At 39.9% G+C, this 25,366-nt stretch overlaps 1 protein-coding gene across 2 annotated transcripts in view; it reads right to left on the reverse strand.

Annotated features, from left to right (window-relative positions):
• Positions 1-25,366, reverse strand: part of NKD1 (NKD inhibitor of WNT signaling pathway 1) — a 147,110-nt gene that overhangs the window by 102,758 nt on the left and 18,986 nt on the right. The window contains exons 1-4 of one of the 2 annotated variants that reach the window (XM_068150546.1): positions 10,656-10,709; positions 10,065-10,212; positions 9,892-9,924; positions 9,495-9,652 (exon numbers count right to left, since the gene is read on the reverse strand). In XM_068150546.1, the coding sequence (XP_068006647.1) occupies positions 9,495-9,652; positions 9,892-9,924; positions 10,065-10,089 (216 nt within the window). In that variant the 5' untranslated portion in view covers positions 10,090-10,212; positions 10,656-10,709. Of the gene's footprint in view, positions 1-9,494; positions 9,653-9,891; positions 9,925-10,064; positions 10,213-10,655; positions 10,710-25,366 lie in introns of those variants that run through there. The other variant, XM_068150547.1, reaches the window with a different exon arrangement.

Genomic DNA, 25,366 nt, shown 5'->3' on the forward strand with positions numbered 1-25,366 from the left:
ATCAGTGAATAAAACACTTCCTTTCCAAATGCTGGGGTTTTTCTTTCTTTTCTGTTACACATCACCACTGCTTAGTCTGAGAGCTTCTGCATTTCAAAGAAAAGCCTTGTACAATAGCTTAGGCAGAAAAAGATCTCATTTACTTCTTTATGCTGTGCATTAGTCCAGAGTTAAAGATTTTCTGTGCTTCCTATTGGTCATAAATAAATGATTAAAAACAGTCTTAGAGAAGGTGGGAGGAGGAAGAGGGGAAAAAAAAATGAGATGGTGCTGCAACATTTTAACAAACCAACCTAAGCAGATAAAAAATGCTTTCATACAATAAAAATGTGATATTTTAATGGGTATTAAGCAGTGCCATGGCAATAACCTCTCAAAACATGAGTTTTAAAACCTATCTGCAAAATTACATTGCTAATTACAAATGGGAATTTAAGTGGCAGTACAACTGAGAATAACTTTTGTGAACATGTCATAAAATGATCAGATAAACTGCATCTGCAGATGAAAATACATTGCCATCCCACCAACAAGCTGCTAGAAAAATGACTACTGGTCTCACCACTTGAACCTTCTCTTGCCTTCCACTGACGTGGCAGGGAACTTGATACGAAAGTACTGAAAGCAACAAGAAGTTTCTCCCCTATTACAGCATGCCTTTCATATCAAAACATAACAGAGAAATACTGCAGAATTTTTCAAGATTATAAAACCAGACTCACCTAACTGTACCGAGTTAGGTACAAATACACCTTTAAAAGAAATTTATGCACAACTCCTTTTACACACACATGCACATCAGGAACAAGATCTTGCACGTAAGTTTTGCATAAATAAAACTGAGATAACCTATGAAGTTTATCCTCAAAATAAAATTAAATATTTGGGATGGCTAAATGAGGCACAGTTTTTCCATGGGAAAAATATCAAAGTATTATTTATTTTCCTGTAAGTACTTGTTTTGAAAAGCCTTTCCTGCCCACCTGGGCTTCAGCTAAAAGCCACAATCTACATTTAAACAGTGTGTATGCTTTACAAACTATCAACCATATTTTTTTTTTTAAAGCAGGAGCATGTGAAATTATTTGATCTACTTTTCATATAGAAAGTCTAGGGCTGACCATAAAGAAATAGGCAGGCTCCCAGTATAAACTTACCAGGATTACATCAAAGACCTTCCTCTAGGATCAGACGATTGATTTCTTCAATGCTTTTTAGAATTTCTTCCAGGATATTTTGGGTTATTGCCTTAGACCTTTGCTCAGCTGGAATGACAGATACTCTGTTTGCTAGACTGTGATGTTCTCTCTTTATAGGGGAAGGAGTGTCTGTAGTTTATACACACGTACACTGTGTGAACAGAGAGAGACTTGGAAAGTTCACAAGCAAAATTACTATTTATTGTTTCCAAAAAAAAGAGTAGTTTATAACAGAAACACCGATACAGGCTTAACCGCAGCATCTTATGCAATACAGAGACTGCTTGTTACTCTGTGAGCTCAAGACTGGGGCACTCTTATGCTCAGACAAAATTCCCACTCCACCAAACATGCATTTGTTCTTTATATGCATTTAAGGCATAAGGCTTAGCTTCACAGTCACTACCTTCTTTACCTAACTCTCTTGAAACTCACTGTCCTGGAATTATAAAAGATTTTTATCATAGGACAGGAAGCAGCTTAGTCCTTACCTACCACTACTAATTCTTTGGGGAATCAGACAGCAAACTATCTCAAAGGGCAATGTGACACACTACCCACCATTCCTCTTCCCCCCCTAAGACAAATCTGTCACCTCCGTACCACTCATCATTCGCTCAGAGTATGGATCAAAAGATTTGAAGCTGCTCCCAAATCCCATTTCTCCTGCAAGACAGTACTTTGTTCTGTCACTTCCCTACTGAGTCTACCCCCTTATTTTATGCCTCACAGCATGTGTGGCTGCACCCCAAGATCAAACACCCATGCATGATTTTCTTTCACAGATTTTGAATCACAATGTTATACTTTAATAGTAACCTCAATATACTTAATCCCTCTAAAGCTCCCACAGTAATGCCCCCAAATGCATTAAATTCCACCCTAATTGCAAAACAAAGTATTTCTCCGGATGGACAGTGCAGAGACTGCTCTGACCACATGCCAATCCTGAGCTAAAGCAACATACCCTGCTTGCATTTGCTAGTTTGAAGTCCAAGGATACATGGCTGAAAATTCCAGGCACATTAGAAGTTCTCTGCTGCAAATTTTGCTCAAAACTTAAGTGATCTCCTCCCACATTTTAAGGAAGGATCTCACATTCTCACTGCAAAGGGACCAATGCCACTGAGGCTGCATTTAAATCCAAATCCATTACATCAAATGCAAGACTGGTAGATGGCACTTTTCAAGGTATAAGACACACTTTCACAGTCATCTTGATGAATTTCAAAGTTCCAGTGAATTTTCAGATTGAGAAAGGGTATTGGAGAAAATTATCAAACTATCAGAGCTTTGACAAAAAAGCAGAAAAGTTGCTTGCCTGACAAGTCACGTTCACATTCACAAGCACTAAAACTTATTAACAACAGCTTCAGATTGAAGGAACAACTCCTCATGAACGTTTGGCAGAGACCTCGGTTTGAACCAGGGAACCACAGGGTCTCTTGTTATCCCTCCTGAGGGTTAGTGTGGAAGAACCCTTTAGGTGTATTTCTACAAGGCTCTTCTTGGCCACTGAGGAGCTTCTCATGCCCTGATGGCGTTTCAGTCTCCTGTGACCATAGAATGGTCTTCTGACAGTAAAAAGATTTTTCCCACCAAAAGTTTTACGAACTAAAATAGGATCATTTATTACCCTATAATATACAACAGGCCACACCACACCAACAAAACCAGTGGTACTCAATTTCACAGCTGTTAGAGAACCTCCCAACAAAAAATTTCACAATTCCCTTCCTTAAATGAGTAGGTTCCATATGACTGTAACAGAAACATTTCATACATATGATGGGCCCTGGTCATGTAAGATGCACACACACAGGCATTAAGAAAACTATCTGAACACTTACAGATATAAGCCTCTGAAATACCAACTTCCTTGGCAAGCCAACGGACTAGTCCTTCAACAATGGACTTGTGGTTATGTGACAGCAATTTATTTGCAAGACATGTAACTACACAGGACTTTGCATCTCAAAAAGGAGGTCTCACATGTTCAGAAGTGTCATCAGTATACTGCAAATTACAAGACAAAATGAATGCTATATTGCTCTGATGACAATAAATCCAGATGTTTAGAAAAATCAAATGCATTGCATAGCTGTACTCTTGCAGAGAGACCAGGACAGCAATAGTTGAACCTACAAAAGTAATTTCCCTCTCTCTTAAGTTATGCAATAATAAAAATATCTGCGCCAACACAGTCCTTTCACCACAGCTAACACCACTGGCGTTCCACCACTGTAAGACAAATGTCATTACATATTCCAACACAAACACTTTGCTGGCTCAAAAATCAGACAATGAAGGTTTTGCATTTGGAACTTGGTTAATAATTCTTGAAGGGAATACAGTCCGGCTCAATCTCCCATAGCTGTAGTTACTCTGTAGGAGTAAATACAAGCTTAGTTTTGCTGCCAGTGTTGGCAGATATGACTAAATAAATTCACAGAGAAAGTCTATTTGACCATTTTTTCACATCAATTTTTGAACTAAAACTATACCTCATTTTCCATTAAAAGATATCTATAAATACCACATAGTCTGAAAACTCCAAAGTATTCCAAGTAACTAGTATATTAACTAGAAAAGTAGTTTAGTTACAAAAAATAACTTTGTATTTTGTACATTTCAACATCTATCATTTACTTTCCAACCAGGTTTTGATGCTGATATGCACAAAGCAAAATTCATCCACAAGGATTTCTATAAAGGCCAACATCTGCAGCACAGGGAGCAATGTTCCATTTTGATTTAAATATCATCATCAAACAATTATTTCCCCAACTTTGGAAAAACTCTTACAAAGTTGCAATACTCAAGAGACTTCTCTTTCCTCTTTTCATAACGCAATTCAAAAGAAACCATAAAAGTCAACTACCATCTTCTTCTGAAGGATGCCTAGAAATAGCCACTTACCAAGCTCCTCCTGGGTGTTATTACAGATCTCACAAAACCTACAGAAAAATGCTTCTGTTAATGAACGCTGCTGTAAGAACATTCCCCTATGTCGGCAGCCATGCGCTAAAAATGTCTTTCTTGTTATAACCAAAGTTTAAGTGTAAAAGTCTGGGCTACATTATTTACATTTAAGTCATCATAGAATACAATATAGCATTGTTACTTTTCATTCCAGTTTACAGAAGAAAACATATTCCACAACCACGACCACCTCATTCTGAAGAGAAAAAGGTTACACAAAGCCAAGAGGGACTATCACTTAGATATCACTTAGATGAGGACATCACCCAGCTCCTACAGAGAATATGCTTCCTTCTTACAAACATCAACTTAAGAAACTCCACTTTAGAGGAGGTGGGAGAAAGGGGGTTGTCAGAGATCAAAAAATGTTAATGAGATTGTTTACAGAAACCTCACGAGCCATTCAGCTTTCTCATCAACATGCCAAATTAAAAGTGCGCCACATTAAATCTGAAACACCTATAAAACAAGCCCTGATGAAATACAGACTGTCTTCCATCCACCTCCTCCATATGGCTCAAGCAAAGTCAACCTTAAATTTCATAACACGAAATATTTAATTTATGCATTTCTTCATATGTCAGTTTAACCTCCGGCACATTGCTTTGAAACCATCTAAGGATGCCTAACACTTTCCATATGGCAACTGAATTGTGGCTTTTAATTGCACCAACTGGTATCATTCAAGGATAATTCCCTTGGAATCCAGCTTTCTGCTACAGCATTGGCCAATTCACTAATCTCATCACCATGGCATTAATACTTTCAGAGAGTCTTTGATTGTTAATATTCATATTATAATTTTCCCCAACCAGAGCTGTCAAGATATACTATATGCACCACTAATTAAATTATCGTGGTTTGTTGGCAACAAATTTCAACACTAAATCAGATTCTGCTTCTCTCTCCTTCAATGTAAATTTCCACAAATTAAACGCCATACACATTATTTTGTGTATCAAAATACACTGCTATGACTAAAAATATCTAGCATTGCTGAGCCTGCTCCTTCTTCTAATCCTGAGAGTCAATACAAATAATTATCTATACAATACTGACGTGAAAATGTTTCCATTTAAAAGATCACTTCAAGTAGTCACACAAGATAGCACCCAAGGAAATTTTAATTGCTCTTGTCACCGTATCAGTAAGGAAGAAGTCTTTCAGACATTATTCGGCCCATGAGACACCACAATTCAATCTTCCACTTCACCCAACTTTAAGCCATAGCATATACCTATCACTATAAAACGTCCCTTTTCTGTTTATCATTTTCATTTTGGATAAGTAACCTACCCAGCTGCGTTCTCCATAAGGCTGTGTATGTGTACATGCACAAGTAAATTTAACAGTGGGGTATTGGGAAGGGCTTTTTAAAGAAAAATAATTTCAGGAAGATAATGCTAGAGGAGCAGTGAAGCTAACACTTGTGTAGTCTCCTCTCAGCCATTCAAGGAATGCCCATTAATGTCACTGGCAGTTACAGGCACAGAACAAATGGAGAATGAGCCCCACCTCTGAAGCCGTGATGTGCTTCCTCATTTCATACTGTATTATTCCTAGACCAGATACTCAATGCTAATTAACATCAATTAGGGATGAACATAAGGATCTCTATCACCAAAGAGCCCAATAGAAGTGGTAAGCTAAAGGCTTCTCTATTTCACCTAAAATGATTACTTACAACTTGGCTCCCTGTGAGCTGTTTTGAAATTTAATTAAAAATTTGACTTTTTTTTTCCCAGTTCTGAGCATGGATCTCAATGAAACTAGGAAAAACTCCCTTGGTTTTGAAGGTAACAGTAAACTGAATTAAGCAAATGTGATACTTACTATTTCTCCCTCTAGCATTGAACTAATTGTCCGTTAAATAAATAAGCAAAAGTGTATTTGCAGACAAGGTTGATCTTCAAACTAGTTTGTGAAAGTAAACACACTGAATAAATTTAAACTTGAGAATTACACAAGAGAATCCAGAGCATCAGAAAATCTTTCTGTGCTCAAGTTGTCTTATTCATAAAGCATCAGCAGAAGTATTCAGTTGCTCTAACAGATTTACAGCCCCCAGTGGTTTCAATTAACTTTGAAACCAGAAGATTACTCCAGACTTCACACTGTTCATGGATGCAGTGGAATTCCTTCTTTGTCTAATTCTACATGATGTGGAAGACTGCAGCCCAATCTTCAGCCTCCACAGTAATTACAACATTTAGAGTAGAGCAGCCCCTGCTGGGCAGGTGGCAATGGTTTAATGAGATCACAGCTCTTAGCTCAGAACAGAAAGTTGTACACACACCTGAAGCGCTTATTTCAGATACATTCCCCTTCCACTGGCTTATGCTTTCACCCAACTATTACGTATGAGATCCTTCTCAGATGACTGATGCATTTGGCAAGAAGTAGACACTATCACTGCTCTTCCAGACAAACGGAGGGAGGAGACATGGATGGACAGGACATGACACAGACAACATGTCAGCTGAATGAAGTCTGCTTTAATCAAGAAACTCTCAAAACTTCAGGAAGAGAAGAGGTGATACACTCTTGAACCCTCCTCACACCAAATGCCTCTTAGGTGAGCTGACATAAAGACCTCCCCTCCACAACTATTGTAAATTCAGTCATTCTAGAGAGTAACACAGATGAAATGTTATCGCTTTCCTGTATTTGTCACTCATTCCTCTTGTAGAACGCTGCATGAATCCCCCTGAACTTCAGTGTCATTTTCTCTGGATGACTAACTTCTGCAAAAGAATTCAGTCTCTGTTCTTGGGGAAAACAGCCTTTCAACTACAACCTAGACACCATTTTTTACTTACATAGAGCAATGTAAGTAAAATTTCCCTATTGCTTTCAAATTCAAATCAAAATTATTCAAATCTTTGATGTTTCAGACTTAGAAGCAGCTGACTACTCTCCCATCAACAGGTCTACATACTAATGAAACCACTAGCAATGAAACTTTGGTTAAGGATTCCTAGAAGAAGCCAAAGTTTCAGTTGTGACACAACAAATACCATTCTGCAGAGCCTTGTAAGCTCAATGAACATTTTAGGAGGAATTACAAAGTAGTAAGAAGAGCCCTTGGTCAATTCAAGTGCAACAGTACTACATTATTGAGGAATACACAACTGTCCCACACGGTCCCATCTGACTAACCATTAGAAGTGAGTAGTATTTCTACATCTTGAGGTGAAGGAAGAGCCAAGAGGTTAGACTACAACTCACTTTATGTCTTTGTATAATTATACAAGAGATCAAAGAGGTCTCAGAAAAGAAACAGTCATGCAATCTCAGTTATGGAGCCAATAGCTGTGACTCCATAATGCTTGTCAAAAACACTGTACATATGGCACATCTGGTTCTAATCTAGGATTAGAAATGCATCCTTCCATATTACCAAAAGTTCATATTTTAAAGGGACTTTAATGTAGCTGTCACAGTGTGCTTGTGACAGGATGACAATTAAAGTAAATCAATTAGCAGGCTATATATGCATACAGATGTATCAAGCAATAAATTGCATATATTTCTCAAACATTTAGAAAGAAATGGCTCTACCAGGATGACAGTAAAAAGCCTCATGGGAACAGAGTTTTTAAGCATACTTTAACCTACTTAGTTTTGTAATGTACTAAAACTGTAGACTAATTTTTAGTTAATACCTTGCTAATTGCTGTGCTATCGCGAGTACAACACCTTGAGTAAGAAGAGAAATACTGGTCCACTATTATTGCAGCTGAGCAGACCTCATTGAACTGAAGACTGAAGAGTTTCATGTACAGCAAAGTATCTTTGACAATCTTTTTTTTCCTTTTCAAAAAGCAAACTGTCTTTGGAGGAGAACACCTTTCACAAAGCTGAAGTCAGAGTTTCTGACCTTTAACTCCTGTGTTTTAAATCTATGCTTAGTTTGATGAGTTGAGATTCTTTCTTAGAAAATACACATGTGAAAGGCAGAACATACCTCAAAAGCCTGACTTACAAAAATGAGGATAATAAAAAATTACTTAAAAGCACATGTGTTTATGCATGTGTTATACATGTATATACCAGTATTTATGAGAACTTCTTTCTTTGAAGGCATTGTCTCTAAGTCAAGCACAATAAAAATCACTTCAACCAACCATATTTGCAAGTTGAACATGAAGTGACTACACTCATAATTGTAAACACATCAATATCTTACCCCATTCACTTTACTTCTAGTGACTCCCAAACAATTTACGCTCCTCCACATATAGCACTGGTAGAATCTAAAAGATCATCATTAGCTTTTTCCATACTATACATCCTACACGCACTTTAACACCCCGCCTAAAATGAAATACTATGCACAGCCGAGTTAATTTTTCTGAGACACAAGAAGATCAGGCTTCAGACAATAAAACTGGTGGTTAACAATATGAAGAGCCTGCAGGAGGTTTGGTGGCCCTCCTCTGTGCTTTCAGAGTCACATTCCTCGCTGGGAAGCACAGATTCCAATCTCTCCATCTCTCAGGTTACTTTTCCACAGATGAAGCTTTCAGGGCTTGATCCAAAGCTCAGGGAAGTTAATGGGAGTCTTTCAGTAAACACCAATAAGCTCTAGATCATACCTTTAAGCACTATGAGGATCATATCTAAGAACTGTTGTTTGTTTACCTCCCATGATGCCTTTTTGTTTAAAGAGACAACATGTAATAATTTTTTTTTTTTTTTTTAATAAATAATTTTTTAAAAAAAGCAACTTAGACGTTTTCTCCAGGCCAGCTTTACAAGAGAGGTCTGGAGAAAAGGGTGGAAAGTGACTGATGTGGTAACAGCCAAGAGAACTGACACGTGCAGTAACTCCTATGGAGAAAGTCAGCCATGCATTATCAGCAAAGAACAAATAAATAACAATACACTCTTCAGAGACTTCTCTTTTCCTGAATTCCTCTGCCAAAATTGTGCACAAATCGGGGTTCACAAGCTCACATACACTGGCAGGGCGCTGGGCTTCTCCCAGATTCTGTTTCCTCCCGTTTGTGAGGGATTTTGTTCTAACCGTACTGCCCAAACACTAGTAGACAGGTCCACTTACTCCTCTGGCTTTTACACCAGTACCAAGTTTGCGCTCCAGCTCCTAACTTCATCAAACGACTGAAGAAAACCACCCACGGGGCAGCCCTTGGAGCAGCATTAGGGCAAAGAAAGCCCGACCTTTAAACAACCGACCCTTGGGAGGGAGAGAGGGATGTAGAAAGAGACTTTGGTTTTCCCCATTTCAAAAAGAAGGGGCGGGGTGGAGATAGGGGCTAGGGGGTGGGGGCAGCGAGGAAGCTGACATACCCTGGTGCTGGAGATCCTGCAAAGAGCCCGGTGCTGGCAGCCCTGCTGGAGTCCCGAGCTGCTGCCTCCGCTGCTGCCGCCCCCGGAGTATTTCTGCTTCACCATCCAGTCCTCCAGCCCTTTGCGAGCCAGAGAGGCGTTCACCGCAAAACTATCACCTAGAAAAGAGAAGACAATGCTGCCGCTGAACCGCCCGCAGAGCCCGTCCGGCCCCCGTGGCCAGCCCCGCGGCCAGAGCTGGAGCCGAGGCCGGGGTTGGAGCCGGGACGGGACTGGGGCGGGCAGGCAGGGCGCAAAGCGCGGCGGAAAGTTCAGGGGAGAGGGCAGGGATATGGGGAGAGCCACCCGGACCGGGGCAAGGCGTTCAAAGTTACTAGCAATAAGGAGCCATCCCTACCTTCTGGACTTTCTCTGGGTTTACAAACGGCAGCTAGGCAGATCCGGAGGAGAGTATGTGGGGGAAATAATAAAGGGAGATCATTAAACACCGATATAAAATCACAGCAACACACCGAGTAAATTCCGAGTAAGGGGAAGGGGCTAAGGAAGTAGCAAGTGAAAGGAACTAACCATGTTTCGAGTGAAGTTTCCCCATCTCTCTGCATTGATCTGCAATTACGATTCATTTGACTGTTTTCAGAAGGGTCAGATTCGCTTGTTATTTTTGTAGATACATAAAATCCCAGCGTGTTTAGAAATCCATGTGCTCCGCTTCTCCCTGCGAACGCACAAGCGAGATCAAATCTCAGTTCCTCTCCTGCAGCACGGTCTGGCGTCCCCCTCTCCGCTCCAGTCTTCCTCCTCTCTCCTCTCTTTCCCAAAGACAGAGGCGGTTACAAAAGACCTTACTTCACCCACCGGGGAACATGATTGACACCTCATTGAGATTAGACCACTTGCAGGCAGCCTCCGCCTTCCCATTGGGCCGCGGCGGCAGATGAAAGGGGCGAGGGAGCCTTTTGGAGGGTCAGGGAAAAAAAAAAAAAAAAAACAGAGAGAGAAAGAAAAAAAAAAAAAAAAAAAAGAAAGAAAAAGGAGCAGCCGGGGCGCGTTTCACTTCCAGCCAGGAACCAGGCACGGTCAGCTAGGCTCCCTGCGCAGCCCCGGACAGACAATGCGCCGCACTACCACCCCCCCACCCCCCGCCGTCCTGGCCCCCACCTTGCCCGCCCGCGGAGCTCCGCGCTGCCGCCGGCTCCCGGCCCGGGCTGTCGCTGCCGCCAGTAGACCCTGCCCCGTCCTGGTCGGCTCGGCCCGGGGCCGCCCCGCTTTGCGCAGACCCCCGCGGGCAGCCGAGCTGCCGAGTGCCTTTTGCGCGCCCGCGGGGGCCGCCCCCTTTATTGGCGGACACATGGGCTGGCCGGTCTCCCTCCGGGCCCGGGCTCCGGATCTGCCGCTCGGCCGCCCCGTCGGGATGCAGAAGGGGTGTGGGCGCTGGGCAAACCGCCTGCCACCGCCCCTGGTTCTCGGAGCCGTGATGAGGCGCTCCGGAGCCCGGCGCGTCCCTCAGCAGTGTCTTGCCTGCAAAGGGAGGCAGCGCGTCTGGAAAAGCAGTTGTTCTATTGATTTAGTCCTGCAAACTGTTTTCATGGGCATCTCTGCGCACGCAGTGATCCCACTGAAATGAATGCCAAAATGCAGTTCTCAGGGTCAGATCCAGAACCCTCTCTCAGCGACTCAAAATATTGGCAGCAGGAGGACAAAATCTCTATCAGCGTTTTGGGGTTTTGGTGTTTTGGTTTTTGTTTTTTTTTTTTTTTTTTTTTAATTATGAATGGAGTCGCTGAGATGTAAAAGAATCGCCCCTCCACTGGTTTATGAATGATGTATTTTTCACATACAGAATAAACTAAAATGAAAGTTGCTCTTTCATAAAGACAGTTCTCACAGTCATTAAAAATTTGTTTCCATCCTTTGGCTGGTCATTATTTTTCTGTTTATGAAAATCACATCTCCCTTGAGATCCCTGTAGTTCAACTAGGAGAGATAAAAGGGAGTGCATAGTAGATTGAGAACAAGAAAAAAAAAAAATGAAGGCTTCTGAGAATTTTACTCAAGAAACTACCAGTCAAACTATGTAGGGATTGACCCAGATGGGCCTGGTCCAAAAACTTCAAGGCCACATCTGTGCTTTCAAATCCATACATTTCAAGCACATAGAGGAAGGAGTTAGACTTGGGAACTCATCTGAAAAAAAAAGATTCAAAGCATATGTAGTAACACTTCTGCAGGGAATTGGGATGGGGAGAGGAGGGTCAGGCTTAGAGCTCATTTTCAGAAGGAATTCCAAAGCACATGGATGTAGCAAGGGTCTGGTATGAAAGGACTGCACAGCACAGCCAGTGGAAAGCCATTAAATGAACCATTTAAAGCCAAATTGTTCTTTGGATGACTGCTAAGTCATTTCTCACGTTATTTCAACTATTTAATTGTCTAGCAAATAAAAGACATGTTTGTGAAATGCAGCCATTGCAATGGCATCAATTGCCTGTCAAATAGCTAATAAAGTGCATCTTTGTGAATTCTCTTTTCTATGTTTTTTAATAATTTATCTGGCCCATTTTTTATGTTGTGTATTTAAAGTGACACATTTGTTCCTTTGAAGATTGCCTTGTTTTGGGGAGGAGAAAGGGGGGAAGAAAGTGACTTTTTTGAAGTGGCTACTTGGGGCATGAGCCTCACCTAGACTGTGAAAACTTTTAAATACCCTGATGTATATTAAGAATTTCAAAATGGTAATACTCATTTTATTTTCTCCTCAAGTACCCTTTTTTAACTTCACCAGAAGATGTTTTATTTGGGTTATCACTTACCTTTACTGGTTACCAGAAAAAGAGAACACCTTACTGCAAGTGCCCCCCAAATGGGATGGATTTAGTAATTTATTTTGTTGCCCACATCATTCAGCTCTTGGGAGCAAAACAAGGCCATAAAATGTCATGAGTTCAGAAGGTCTGAACAAGCAACTGCAGGAAGAAGCCCTTGCTTTCACAGTGGATTACAGAGGTCCACTTGTGTCTCCGTTATGGAGAGAAGGGACTTGCATTTGTAACACGGTCACTGTTGTGCAGTATCCCTTTCATATATGCAACGTTTGTGAGAGTTTGGAGCAAGCCCTTTTTTATAACAGGCAATGACGTACCCTGCAAAACAAAAGTTTTCACAGGAGACCAAATCTGACAAAAGAATCCCAAATGTCAGTAACTGACTCCATGTACCATCAGATTCATGACTGCAATAGAAGCTGGTTATATTACACTGAGTAGGAACCACAACTGCACCTATTTCTTTCTCCACCTGGGAGACTGAAAGTTTAAGATATTCTTAAAGGGCCAAATCTTCAGATTCTTAGCATGTTTTTCCTCATACAAATCCCAGTGTATTTCAGGAGTATTTAGTGTGGTGTAACAACTAGAGAGGGACCTCAGGATTTGACTCAGTAGAATTATAATGATGTTCAAAGCTACAGGGACCTTGAAGCACACAAAGCCTTTTGTTTTTCCTTCCATGGAGCCAGAAGTGTGTTAAGTAGTGACGTCTAGTAAAATATCAGAGTAAAGTACACCATTCATAAAAGTGTACTAATGATTAAAGGGTCTCTAATTCAACCCAGTGACCCCAGTGGAATTCTTTAAGTTTGAAAGCCATGACGTAGAATATTATTCATTGCCCTTTCGTTAGTGCTGACTACACTTTACTTTTCAGAGGGTGCAAAACTCTTTTGAACTTTGATATTCTAGAAGCTAGTCAATGATAGGAATTAAATGTATCTTAGCCAAGGAACAAGTGAATAAGATCACTATGGGAATTAATTTTCAATATTCAAAAGTATAGTAAAATTAATGACAATACTTAAAATAGCACTTAGATTGAGAAGAATCCTGTGTGTACCAGTGAAGGTTGTTCTGATGTCCTGACAGAGTGGAATACTTCTATGCAATGATATCAGCCAAAACAACATGTCTAGTTTCATTCTGTGTTTGCATATTATCTATGGAACAGTGGAATCCATATTATCTGTGGAATGCTAGCCTAGTGTATGGTAAAGTAAAACAGCCTTGCAAAAAGTTCAGATTCAATGTGTACCTAAAGATAACCAAACATGGTATAAGGCTGCATGAAAACAAGTGTCTTAAAACCAGTTGTTGAGAGTCCAGGGTAGAGCATCCTACACTACACACTAATGGAGTAAGTGGCTTTATACTAGTAAATTTAGTCAAAGATCACATAAAACACAGCCCTACAGACACATCTTATCACAGCAAACATCGACCCTGGAGGCGTTCAAGGGGAGATTGGACGTGGCACTTGGTGCCATGGTCTAGTCATGGGGTCTGTGTTGATAGGTTGGACTCGATGATCCCCGAGGTCCTTTCCAACCTAAGTGATACTGTGATACTGTGATAAATAGCTCCTTGTTATGCAGGCTTCACTGACACACTCAGAAAGTCACAGAATCACCCAAGGTCGGAAGAGACCTCAAAGAGTCCATACAGCCAATAGAGAAGGCCCAGCCCTGCACAGCACATAAGCCTCGTGCCAGAATCACTGACACACATGGCAGAGTGGGACTCTGCTGAGCCAGGATGACAGTGATGCAACTCCTCTGCAGGCTGCTCTTTCCTACATGTAGGAGTAGGAGAGCAAACATATGACAGATAAAAGAATCACACTGACCTTCCTGTCTGGCTAACAGGGTAAGTGGTAGGATACTCCTTTCCAGTTCTTAAGCTTTATCTCCTTCCTTTTCTTCCCTGCTCCTGCCATGTTCCCATCCAGCTGAAGGTGAAAGAAGTCTGGCACTGGCCTCCCAAGGTCTCAGATGGGTGCTTCCACCTGGAAGTGGCATGCAGGTCATGCCAGACTACCTCCATCAGAAGTGAGAGTTGAACTGCTTTTTAAAGTGGAAAAAAATACATAATTCTCAAAAAATTGTGCACATGGAGGCAGTAAAGTGGAAACAGTGCTGCTGCTCCTCCTCCGAATAAAATAATCTATGTCCATATTTTACAAAGTGTTTCAAGAAAAGGCTGCTTAGTTGTGAAAGGAAAAACATTTAACTGTATGTTTCTAAAGATTCTTACGGTACTCTCAGCACCATTGTCAGAGACAACTTGAAATATGGATGAACTCTTAATATTTTCAGGATCCAAGTGATACAGAATTTTGAACCCTGTTGCTCTCAAAATCACAGAGGGTCACAAACCACACTTAACCTCCATTTCAACCACCTTCCAACCACTCCCCTTTTACTCCTTCATCAAAGAACTGCCCACAGCAATGATACCTCTTCAACAATTGCTTCAATTACTATCCTGCTGATGAATTTAGGGTCACAATCCTCATCTCAGAAGTATGACTGATCCTTTTAATAGCGATTAAATTTCGTTTTGGTGACCATACAAGTGCTTTGATAGCTCATTCCCAACACACACAAATGGGATGCCTGTCACAAGATACTGTTTCAGCTTTTGGGTCTTTGTCTTTGGTACCTATGGTCTTGGCAGTTTTTCCAGCACTTTTGCCTTAGGCATTTTCGCAATCTGGCACGTCAGCAGCTACTAGCTTTAGCAACTTTGCAGCCTTGGCTTATTGCCTCAAAGCTTTGGCATGAGTCTGCACCGTGGCATCCTTTCAACTCCAAACCTACTTGCTTCACAGGTTTTCTTTGTGGTTTTGTCTTTTATTTTGTTGGTGGTGGTGGTTTGGGGTTTTTTTTTAGGATGTCAGCAACTGCCCTGACCTTAAGGGGAAGAGAGACTGATCAGCAAGTCCAAACAGTGTCTGTGCAGCAGAAAGATGTCTATCACAAATGAACACATCCACTACATCACTTAGCCTTCTGAGTAACCATGCCAGATATTGCATATGCTTAGGTACCATGAGAAAATTTTCCAGGCCTTCTTCAATATTATCCACGCATTTCTTTTGAGAGCCTGTGATGATCAGATGGAGAAAACCCTGGCAAGACTCATAATTCTGCACTGTTCAAACACTATATCTCTATACTCCAGCAGATAATAGTTTCCATCATCAAAGTATTTTCCCCTTTTACAACTCTTCAAAGCCAAGAAAACCCATCATACAGAGATAGCTGTTGGGCTTAAGGACTGGTAGTTCAGGGTGACAAGTGATGATTCAACAGATAAGCTGCTTCCGACAACGACCATCAGGAGACACCTAGGTTTGTACTGTCTACTTAAAATACTCTTTTTCAGGTAGTATCACAACTTCTTTGCATTGTATTCGGGGAAATGAAACCAAGAAGTCTTAAATCAGAAGACTCTACAATGATAAAGACATATATGCTCATGCCAGGTTAATCTTTGTTCTCACTTTATTACTCTGCAAGTCCACATCAGCAGCTGCCTTCAATGAAGGACTGAGTTTTGGTACAGCTGGAAGACTTTGCTGTTAGAAATGCTTTGTTGTTATGATCTGCTAATTGTCACCTGTTTTGTCTTGCAACTTTTCTCTCAAAGATGTATAGAGTTTGCATAGCCAATTCAATAATCCAGACTTGAGCTCATCAGAAAAGTGGAAAGGTGAAAAAAACATGTTGCCTAAAACCAAGTGAGAACTCTTGCTTCTGTGTATCTCCCTAAAGCCAAGGAAACTGGACCAGAACTCTCACAGCAATTTAGATGCAACTGGCTTTCGTCAGTAGATTTTGTGTTGGGTCTAGAATCTGTTTGCTTGGAATCTGACTGCCGATCAACCAGAAAGAATTCAAAGAACATACAGGAGTTTTATTTTGATCAAAGTTTTCCCACAGAAAACACAGTTTCTATCCAAATGAAATGAACTTGCAGTTTATTTACCAATCCAAAATACTGTGGATGTCCTTCATAAAAAAGGCAATCCTTGAGATATATTAAAGTCTGATTTTTCTGAGGGTTTTTTCCAGTGTATATTTTGCTGAGATGAAATTTGCTAACAACTCTAACAATAAGCAGAGAAAGAGGAAATCTAACTTTTGCCAACATCATGTACAGTATGCTACACATAAAAAGAAAAGAAGCAAAGCAAAAAATAGTGCCATGACTTCAATAATCAGAACCTTTCCTTTAGCATCCAAGAAATGACAAGTAAGAAAGTTTTAATATAGGAGAAGGTTTTTATTTGCATTTCTTAACAATAAGGATGGTTTATACTCCACCTGGTGTCTTTTCTCACATCATCTTTTATGGGCTTCTCTCAGTGACAAGTACCTTTGTACAAAGGTTTCCTCCCCCTTCTCCCCCTTCTCTGGTTCTAACTCTCTAGCAGTCTTCAGCATACAAATACAATGGGAGCATTGAAAGGAAGACAGTGGGACACCTCCTTTGATCTTGTGTTCTAATAACTTCTGTTATGTTTGTATCCAAAAACAATGTTCCAAGGCTGTGAGGACTGCTGCTGCCGAAAAGAATACTCATCACAGGGGTGGCGGAATAGTTAAACTGTATTCAGGAGAGTAAAGTACTGGCCAGTAATGTAAATAGCAGACTGTAAACTCTGCTAAATGCTTTGATGACTGATGAGAGCCCCACTCCTGACAGCTGACAACACAGACAACACAGGTTGCAGACAACAAAGCATGGCACTGAGGGTCACCATTAAATCATACAATTCCCTATTACTTTTCATATCCATTCTAGACTACTCATTGCATGAAGACAAAAGAAATGTGTTGCATTAAAGCAAATGTCTACTGTCAGATAAGCCAGCTGAGCTCCTCCACTCCACTCTACTGCTGCTTGCTCAGTGTTGGCAGAATTCTTTTAAACTACAAGAAGCTGGATTTTTGTTTTCACTTTTCATTTTGTACCTTGCTGTTGCTTTTCTTTCTAAGAAAATAGTATGGAAAAATAACAGGCATGAGAAGAGAATAAGACCAGTCAGACCTTATGCACAGAGCATACTGCTTGTGTAAAGTCACTTCTGATGAAATGGCAGCCCACAGTGAGGAGTGGAAGTTGCTTGATCATCCTCTCTACCCCATGATGACCAAGTAAATTCTTAGAAAACTTAATTTATACTTCTCTGATTTTCTTTTACCATTAACTGTGTTACAAGACTTTGCATGTACCCAGTATGTTGCACACTGATCTAATTTGTGTTCCGTATATGAGGCCTCTTCACTGTACTTCTGCAACATTTTCTTATGGCATTAATGACATAATTATTGCATTCAGATAGCCTGCACTTGTTTGAATGAAGTGAAGATAACCCATGGAGATCCATTTTGCTGCTCTGCTCCACACTCCATGTTCTTTTGCATTGTGTATTTTCAAATACATGACAGAAGCTACAGGAATTCTGGGATTTGCATAAAACTAACAAGCCCCCAATTCTTCTCCTGGCATTCAGTAATTTTGCCATGGTGGTTTTGAACTAGTGCCAAACCATGTATAACCAAGGCAGCATTTCTGCCAGTGCCCTACAAAGGCAGGGTGCATCATAGCAGGCTTTCTGTTCTGTCAGCAGAAGGCCAGGCAAGAAAAAGACCTCTTGCACATTAACCACCCACCCTGTACTTCCTCACAGCATTACCTGCTGTCCTCACTTGTGAGACTGCATTGCAGCATTTTAAGGGAATCTTTCCCTATGGGACTCCATGAATATTTTGAGGCAGTGGGTTGAATCACTGAGGCTAATACAACCTTCATGCACTAATAGCCCACTTTCTTATTTATTTCAAGCAAATATAGATTTTTAAGAATATAAACAAACTCCTGAAAACACACTAGGTAGAATTCATATCCCTCTACAGTCAATGGAGAGTAATGGGCTGTTCATGTGACCTATCTTTTATGTATATATTGAGACAAACAACTTTCTAAAAGTACCTATCAGGACATGATTTTTTTTTTTTTTTTTTTTTAATATAGACATTTAAAATAGGTCTGTTCCCCTCCCTTGGCTATAAGGAGAGACTGGGTGACTAGATCAAGTGAAAATAATGTAGGCAGCTAAAGCTGGGTGAGATGTGTTCCACTCCCGGAACAGAGTGTAAGACAATATTCCTTTTCCCTCTGCTCTCAAAGGGAGACATGATTAAAAAAAAACAAAACAACAACACAAAAATAATACTCCTACATACTACACACAGCAAAACATCTAGGAGATCAGAGAGAACAAATTGCTGCTAAGCTGAACAAGGCTCAAGTGAACATGTATAACAGCCTGAGACAGCACACCGTTGTCATCATAGCAAACGCAGTCAATGTGTTAGTTACATTTGTGTTAAGCCAGTTCCTGCATGTGTACTTGTGGCTGCTGTGCAATGCTTTAAGGTGTATTTTCTATTTCTGCAAGGACAGACAATATCACCATGGAAAGTTTCAATAGCGTAAAAAAACCTGTATCAATAAAAGCTTTTCTAGCTGCTCTGATCTTAGGGGCTTCGCTCTTCAGTCCTCTTACGCAGCCAGGAATGGCACTGTTCAGCAACCAGACCAACCATTCCCATCAACCTCCAAAACAAAAAATGTGAATGAACAGCTATGTCATCTCTAGTACTACGATATTCCTAACCAACTAAACACTGGGAGTATCTTAACTTCCATAGGCTCAAGGAAGATTTGGGCAAAACAAGATAAAAGGAAATCCACTGACATTTCCTAAATACATACAAGCCATCTGAAACTCAAGAATTCCTTGAATAACAGCTTGCTAGAGACCAAGAGATGATTGAGTGGAAGTATTGTGATATTATTATACTCTTCCTCAGGCATCTGCTTTTGGTCACTGTTAGAGAGCAGTATGCTGTACAGCAATTCTTAAACTATCTACCATTAAAAGAATAAGTAGATCATGACCATTTGAGACCAATTGAAGAAGTTCAATTAGTACTGTCCCCATGGAGAAGAGGAAGAAAATTCCTGCACTGTGTTCAGCTAAGCCACTGAGTTGGTCTGGAGTCTCCATACCAATTTCAAGAGACCCATGAGGTACAATTCATTCTCTTTGTCTGAGTAGCTGTACAAAAATATTTACATTATTAAAGTAAAATCTTGTTTCATAGGATAGTTTCCTCATATGTTCTGAGTATTTCCTATTGAGAGTGGAAAGGCATTAATAAAACTGGATTTAAAATTTGACAAATCAGCATAAATCTCTATCCCTGCTGTTGGATTATCGCTGAATACCCTATGGGTCTCCCCAGATTCTCTTCTGTTGCACAAACCAATGAGATGGATAATGGAACTTTTGTTTTAAAATTTTATATTCTTTTTACTACAAAGACTTGTATTTTAATAACAAATCTTTCACACAATTGAAACATAAACTCAGAGTTACAGCACCCTGGCAAATAGTTAAGGAGTTTAAATATATCAGTCTTAAGTCAAACAGGATTAATAGCCTAAAAGATAACATAGCCTCATCCTAGTCATTAATGGAAATGTTAAACAGTATTTGTCTCCTGTATTGGTTCACTGGTGACTGGGCTCTAACTGGACTTCATACTGCTGGTCACAAGACTCTGAGCCCAGCAGTTCGGACAGTTTTCAGTCCACCTCCCTGTCCTCTCGTCTAGACTGTACTTCTATACTTTGTCAGTAAGGGTCTGTCCTTAGCATGCTTGGAAATGGTTTCCAGGATTGTTTGCTTCCCTGGGACTGAGGTGAAGCTGCCTGCCCTGTAATTTCTCAGATCCTCCTTTACCCTGCCTTGAAGATATGAGTCACATTTGCCTTATGTCAGGCTTCAGGAACCTCCCCCAGTAGTCATGACCTTTCAGAGGTAATTGAATGTGGTCTCACAGTCATATCAGCCAGCTCCCTTGTGAGTGTATCTTATCCTCTCCTAATGACTTGTGTACATTCAGTTCCTTCAAGTGTTACCTAACCTGACACTCTTCTACTGAGGTGAGTCTTCGTTGCTTCAGACTTTCTCACTGGACTCAGGAATCTGGGATTGTTGAAGGCTGGTCTTGCCAGTAAAGACTGAGCCAAAGAGGACACAGAACACCTTGTCCTTCTCTGTGTCCTCTGTCAACAGGCCCACTGCCTCATTCAGCAGCAATACGCTGAATGCCAATACGCCTGCCAATATGCTTGCAAGAAGCCCTTCTTCTCACCCTTCACAGCCCTTGCTAGCCTCAATTCTACATAGGCTTTGGCTTTCCCAGCCCCATCCATGCAATAATACTGGTTGCCAGAGGCTACACTGTGGAACACACCTGTATCTTGTAACTAGAGTCAATTACAAATGTAAGCTACTGACCTCAGAAGCAAATATGGAATGATCTTTTGTGTACAAAGTGGCAAGAGAGACTGATTTTGCAAGGACCACAAAATAGCCCGGTCATCCTAACTTTCACTTCTGCAACTAAAGGATTGAAACTGATTATTGGGTTGAAACTGATTATTCTGATTTTTAGTCTTTCTCTATTACAAAGCACAGTTTGCCTTCTTAATTTTAAACAATGGGCTAAAATGTTTCTATGCAAGGTGAAGAGGTTCTATTCAAAAAATACAAAGAATCCTGCTCCAATTTTTTTAAACACAGAAAATTTTCAAAAGTGAAACATTTATATGGATTGCAAATGAAAAGTTGTTCCACAGTAAATTTTCTGACCAGTTCCAATTTGAAACAAGAGATAATATAGTGATTATATTTACCAGTGGTTTTGTATCTTCAATGATAGTACTCATCACTTTCATTTCCTAAGGGAATAAATGTCTCAGAGAATCACAACTGAAAGGCCAGACCCTACATATGACAAATATAATAATTATATTTATTATTTGATCATGTTTTAAAGATTTAAGATATCATCTGGGAAAAAACCCAACACTTTCTGTTTCACTGATTCATTATTTACCTCAGTTCATCTTCCCAGTGATTTTAGTGAGGAAGGAACACTTACATTGCAAAAGTATTTCAGTTTCTCTACTCCAGTTTTACTATAACAGCAGATCATACCTCTCTCTTTTTTTTTCCCCCACCAGTTTCTTTTCCACCCATACAGCAGAGTATCTCTGATTGTGCTAAGCATTTTGGGCTAGCTAAAGCCATTTGGCTTTATTTTATGCATTTTATACTGAAGATGTGTACATTTGCTTTGTAACAATACTAGAACATTTTCCCCACATGAGGTGTAAAACTTAATAATACTTTGTTTGCTGCTACTAACACTCACAATGTAAAGCGTCCAGAGAAATCCTAAGCAAGAATTCTGTCCCCATCACATATTAAAAATAATACAGATATATCCCTATTAAAAAGATAATATAAGAGAAAACACAACACTAGGAATCTTAAGTATGTGTATTTCTCTTTTGGCTTTACAACTGTACAGTCCTTCTGAAGCCATCACATTTCATTACAGTGGAGCTTTCTGGTCCAACCTCACTTACAGAAAAAGTGCCTGCATATCCTTGAGCTCTTTCCTCTCTGTATTTGGCATAGATTTCTAGTATAGGATGAGCATCTGACCTTCAAAAATCTTAAATTCAGAATATATAAAACAGGCTGCTTAGCCATTCTTCTTATTTCTAAAGGAGATTAAATGCAGTTGAAGAAACTACACTGCATTCAGAAACTGGACCCTTTGGAAGAAAGGGTGACATTTTCTCAAAAAGAAAAAGTCTACAGACTAGGACTTTTCAACTGTTTCAGTATAAAAGAGCCAAATATAAAGAGCAGGAAACCATTCTGTACTTTCAGAATGATGTGAAAAAGACAACCCAAGAGAGCTTTAATACCTGAAATACTCTTAAATCCTAAAGAAAGACTTTTTGTAATACTATATCAAAAGGGGAAAGGGAAATAGCCCAACACAGTGCTTTCCTATTTTCAGCATGGTATGGATGTGGAAAGTATGTTAATTCCTGTATTCTCAAAGGAAAACAAATAGCATAAACAGACAGACAGGAGAGGAAGAGAGCAGTATGTTTAAAATAATAGAGAAACCCACCACTCATTTAAGCTGTTAGCTCTGGGAAGGCTCAGGCTGTGTGTCCAATCACAGGACCTACAGTTTATGCCAAGACTAGTTTCAGATGCATTCTGCACCAACTCCATCGAACGCAAACACAATTAGAGCATTCAGCATCAGACAGTAGGAGATCCCCTTTGATGTTGGGATAAAATCAGGATGTGCATGGTTTTGTCCAAAACGACAACCATCCCAGGTTTACTAATGGGTATCTAATAGAAAAAGAGAACTTTATGATGCTCATTAATTACCAAACTGTCATGTGCTTCTGGCAGAAAGAAAGTAATCCTCTTCTCCAGATTAGACAGCCACCACAAAGGACTTCAAAGAACTTTCAGTCCCCTCCCCTGAGAGCTGCCTTGCATAAACCTCACAGTACTAACCATGCAAATTAAAAGAAGGGAGCAGTTGACAAACCCTTCCTGACACATGCGCAGTCTATTGCTGTTGGCAGTTCAGACATGAGCCCTTTTTCTGCTGGCAGATGAGTACATTCTCTGTACATAAAATGTGCTCTAAAATTTTCACAAAACTTTACAAATTATCAGCAAACAGTGCTTTCCATACGTGCTTTCAAGCCTGGGGATATTTGTGCTGAAGATTCTTTGGTGGCAATAAAAATTCTTTTTTAAGGACATGAAAATGTAGAAGAAATACAGCTGAAAGTCTAGTTCTCAGAAATTTTCTTCAGATGTCTTTTCTTAATGAGGAGCAGCTAAAGTATGCCTTTTTCTGGCAGTTTGCCACAATGGGTACAAAGGGCTACAGAGATCATCTAATATAAGAATGGATGTGTCAGGGTGTATGAAGCACTTACAATGATTCTTCTTGTTTTGAATGGTCAGACATTTACTGACTTGGAGGTTTTGCTCTCAGCACAAATTCCTTCCCTTGCTCCTACAATTCTATAAACTCTTTATATATTACATTTTATTTTGTCCAGGGACAGACCTCTACAGACTTCAAAGTATGCAATACATTTCACATATTTGTGATTGTTATCCAAATGCATTTACTTATGGTTGTTTGCCAAAAGGTCTGAAATAGTGACAAAGTCTGAATTTTCTCTCAGGAGGAGCTGGGGGGGGGGGATGAGCACTTCTAATGTTTGGATGTCAGGCGAATGCTCCATTGTGTTCTTGAATGTATTTGCCTCATGGTTTTTTATTTATTAATGTAGATTCAAATCAATTTACTGACAAGGTGAAAGAAAATGAACTCTGTTATGATTTGGAATTTGAATATTCTCATTCAAAGGCCTTCCCAAGCAGCATTTGATTCAAGTTGCGTGCTTTGGTTTTACTGAGCAGACCAAGTATTTAATAGGTGCCTCACAAGCTTTAAACTTAAATAAAGGCTTTCTCCAACCAATCCGACACATTTTTTAGTACACGGTGATTGCCAGAAGAATGTCACTATCCAAACTAGTACTACCTTTTCTGTAACAGTCCAGGGGAAGTACTGCTGAATGACAAATGGTACTAAGAATTCACTGGAAAAATAAATAACCAAATACCATCAAAAACTGTTCCTCTGCTCATAGCACTTTTCAGATAGCACCTCTTTGGAAAGTTATGGTGAACCTATTCAAAACCCTGTATGGTTCGAAAGATTCCCTCTGCCCCAAGTAATGTGTGTGCTGCTTCTCAATTTGATTTCTGAGTAGCAACAAAATACATGAGAGAACAAAGATTTGATTTCCCCCCTTTTTTATGAGCAATTTTACATCTTTGAAATCTCTAGAGTTGCATTACAGATGTCATGTATTCTGGACATTTGACCACCCTAGGTCACAGCTACATATGTAAAATACTAAATAAGGCCAGCTGAAATTTGTTAGTTAACATTTTTAGTGAAAAAACCAAACCACCTATAGTATACAAAGATCAAGAACTTAGAAAATAATGTCAGTGCAAACCTGAAAAGACAGAATTTTGCCAAAGAATTGTTTCTCTTTTCAGCTTCTGTTGATTTCACTTGAGACTCAAAAATATATTTCCTTATCATCTCTACAGCTAAACTGCTCATTGTCTCTTTTGCTCTCATTTTCCTTTTTAGAGTATTTACTTTCTACATTAATAATTACTAAGGGCCTCAGCACTTCCAAACTGCCATGAGCAGGGCTCTGGCATTCCTGTCAGCTCACCAGGAACGCATTTATAATGGACCCAGTTATAATTGATGAAATAAAAATTTAATATTTGAATGTGAGACAATCTATGTTTGGTCAGTTACAAGGGGGCTACCAACTTCAGCTCTAGACCACAGAAATGAGCAAGCACCCTACACTGAGGGAAAGGCAAGCACTGCTCGCACTGAGAAGTTAAATGAAATATGATCATAGCCACAAAAATATTAGAGTTGTATTGCGCTCTAGAAGCATTCCTGTTCATATATCTACAGATTCTTTCCTTCCCAGCAAACCCTTAAAAAAAAATCTTTTAATAAACTCCCATGTGTTCTTGATACCACTACTTCTTGTAATCTGCTATTTTCTCTGGAATGAAATAATCACAAATTATTTTAAATTATTGTTGAAGATAAAGTGCATACTAAGTATTGTGATTAGCTTGTTAAAGATGACCATAAGCTGTAGGCTAAACAGTGACACAACTTTCTCTTCCACCCCTTTTTAGAGATTTATTTGCTACAGCTTAAAAGCCAATGCCTATCCTCCCTCTGTACTTGTAATTCTGCTGATGCAAAAAAGTAGGACATAATCTGACATTACATCCTTTGTTAAGAACATTCTCTTCCACCTACTTTTCCAAGCACTTAAAGATAGACAAGAAACATGCAGTAGGGAGTATGTCGCTCCCAACTCACTTTCATAGATGTGCATTTCTGACGTAACTCCTTTCTTGGGTAGAAGACAAAAGTGATGCATCATTCTACTAAACTGAAGTGATGCATACATTCCAAATCCACCTCCATAAATTACCTA

This window comes from Melanerpes formicivorus, unplaced genomic scaffold (genome assembly GCF_026170545.1).
Source record: "Melanerpes formicivorus ecotype bairdi unplaced genomic scaffold, bMelFor1.0.p_v2 SCAF_20, whole genome shotgun sequence".
Lineage (NCBI taxonomy): Eukaryota > Metazoa > Chordata > Aves > Piciformes > Picidae > Melanerpes > Melanerpes formicivorus.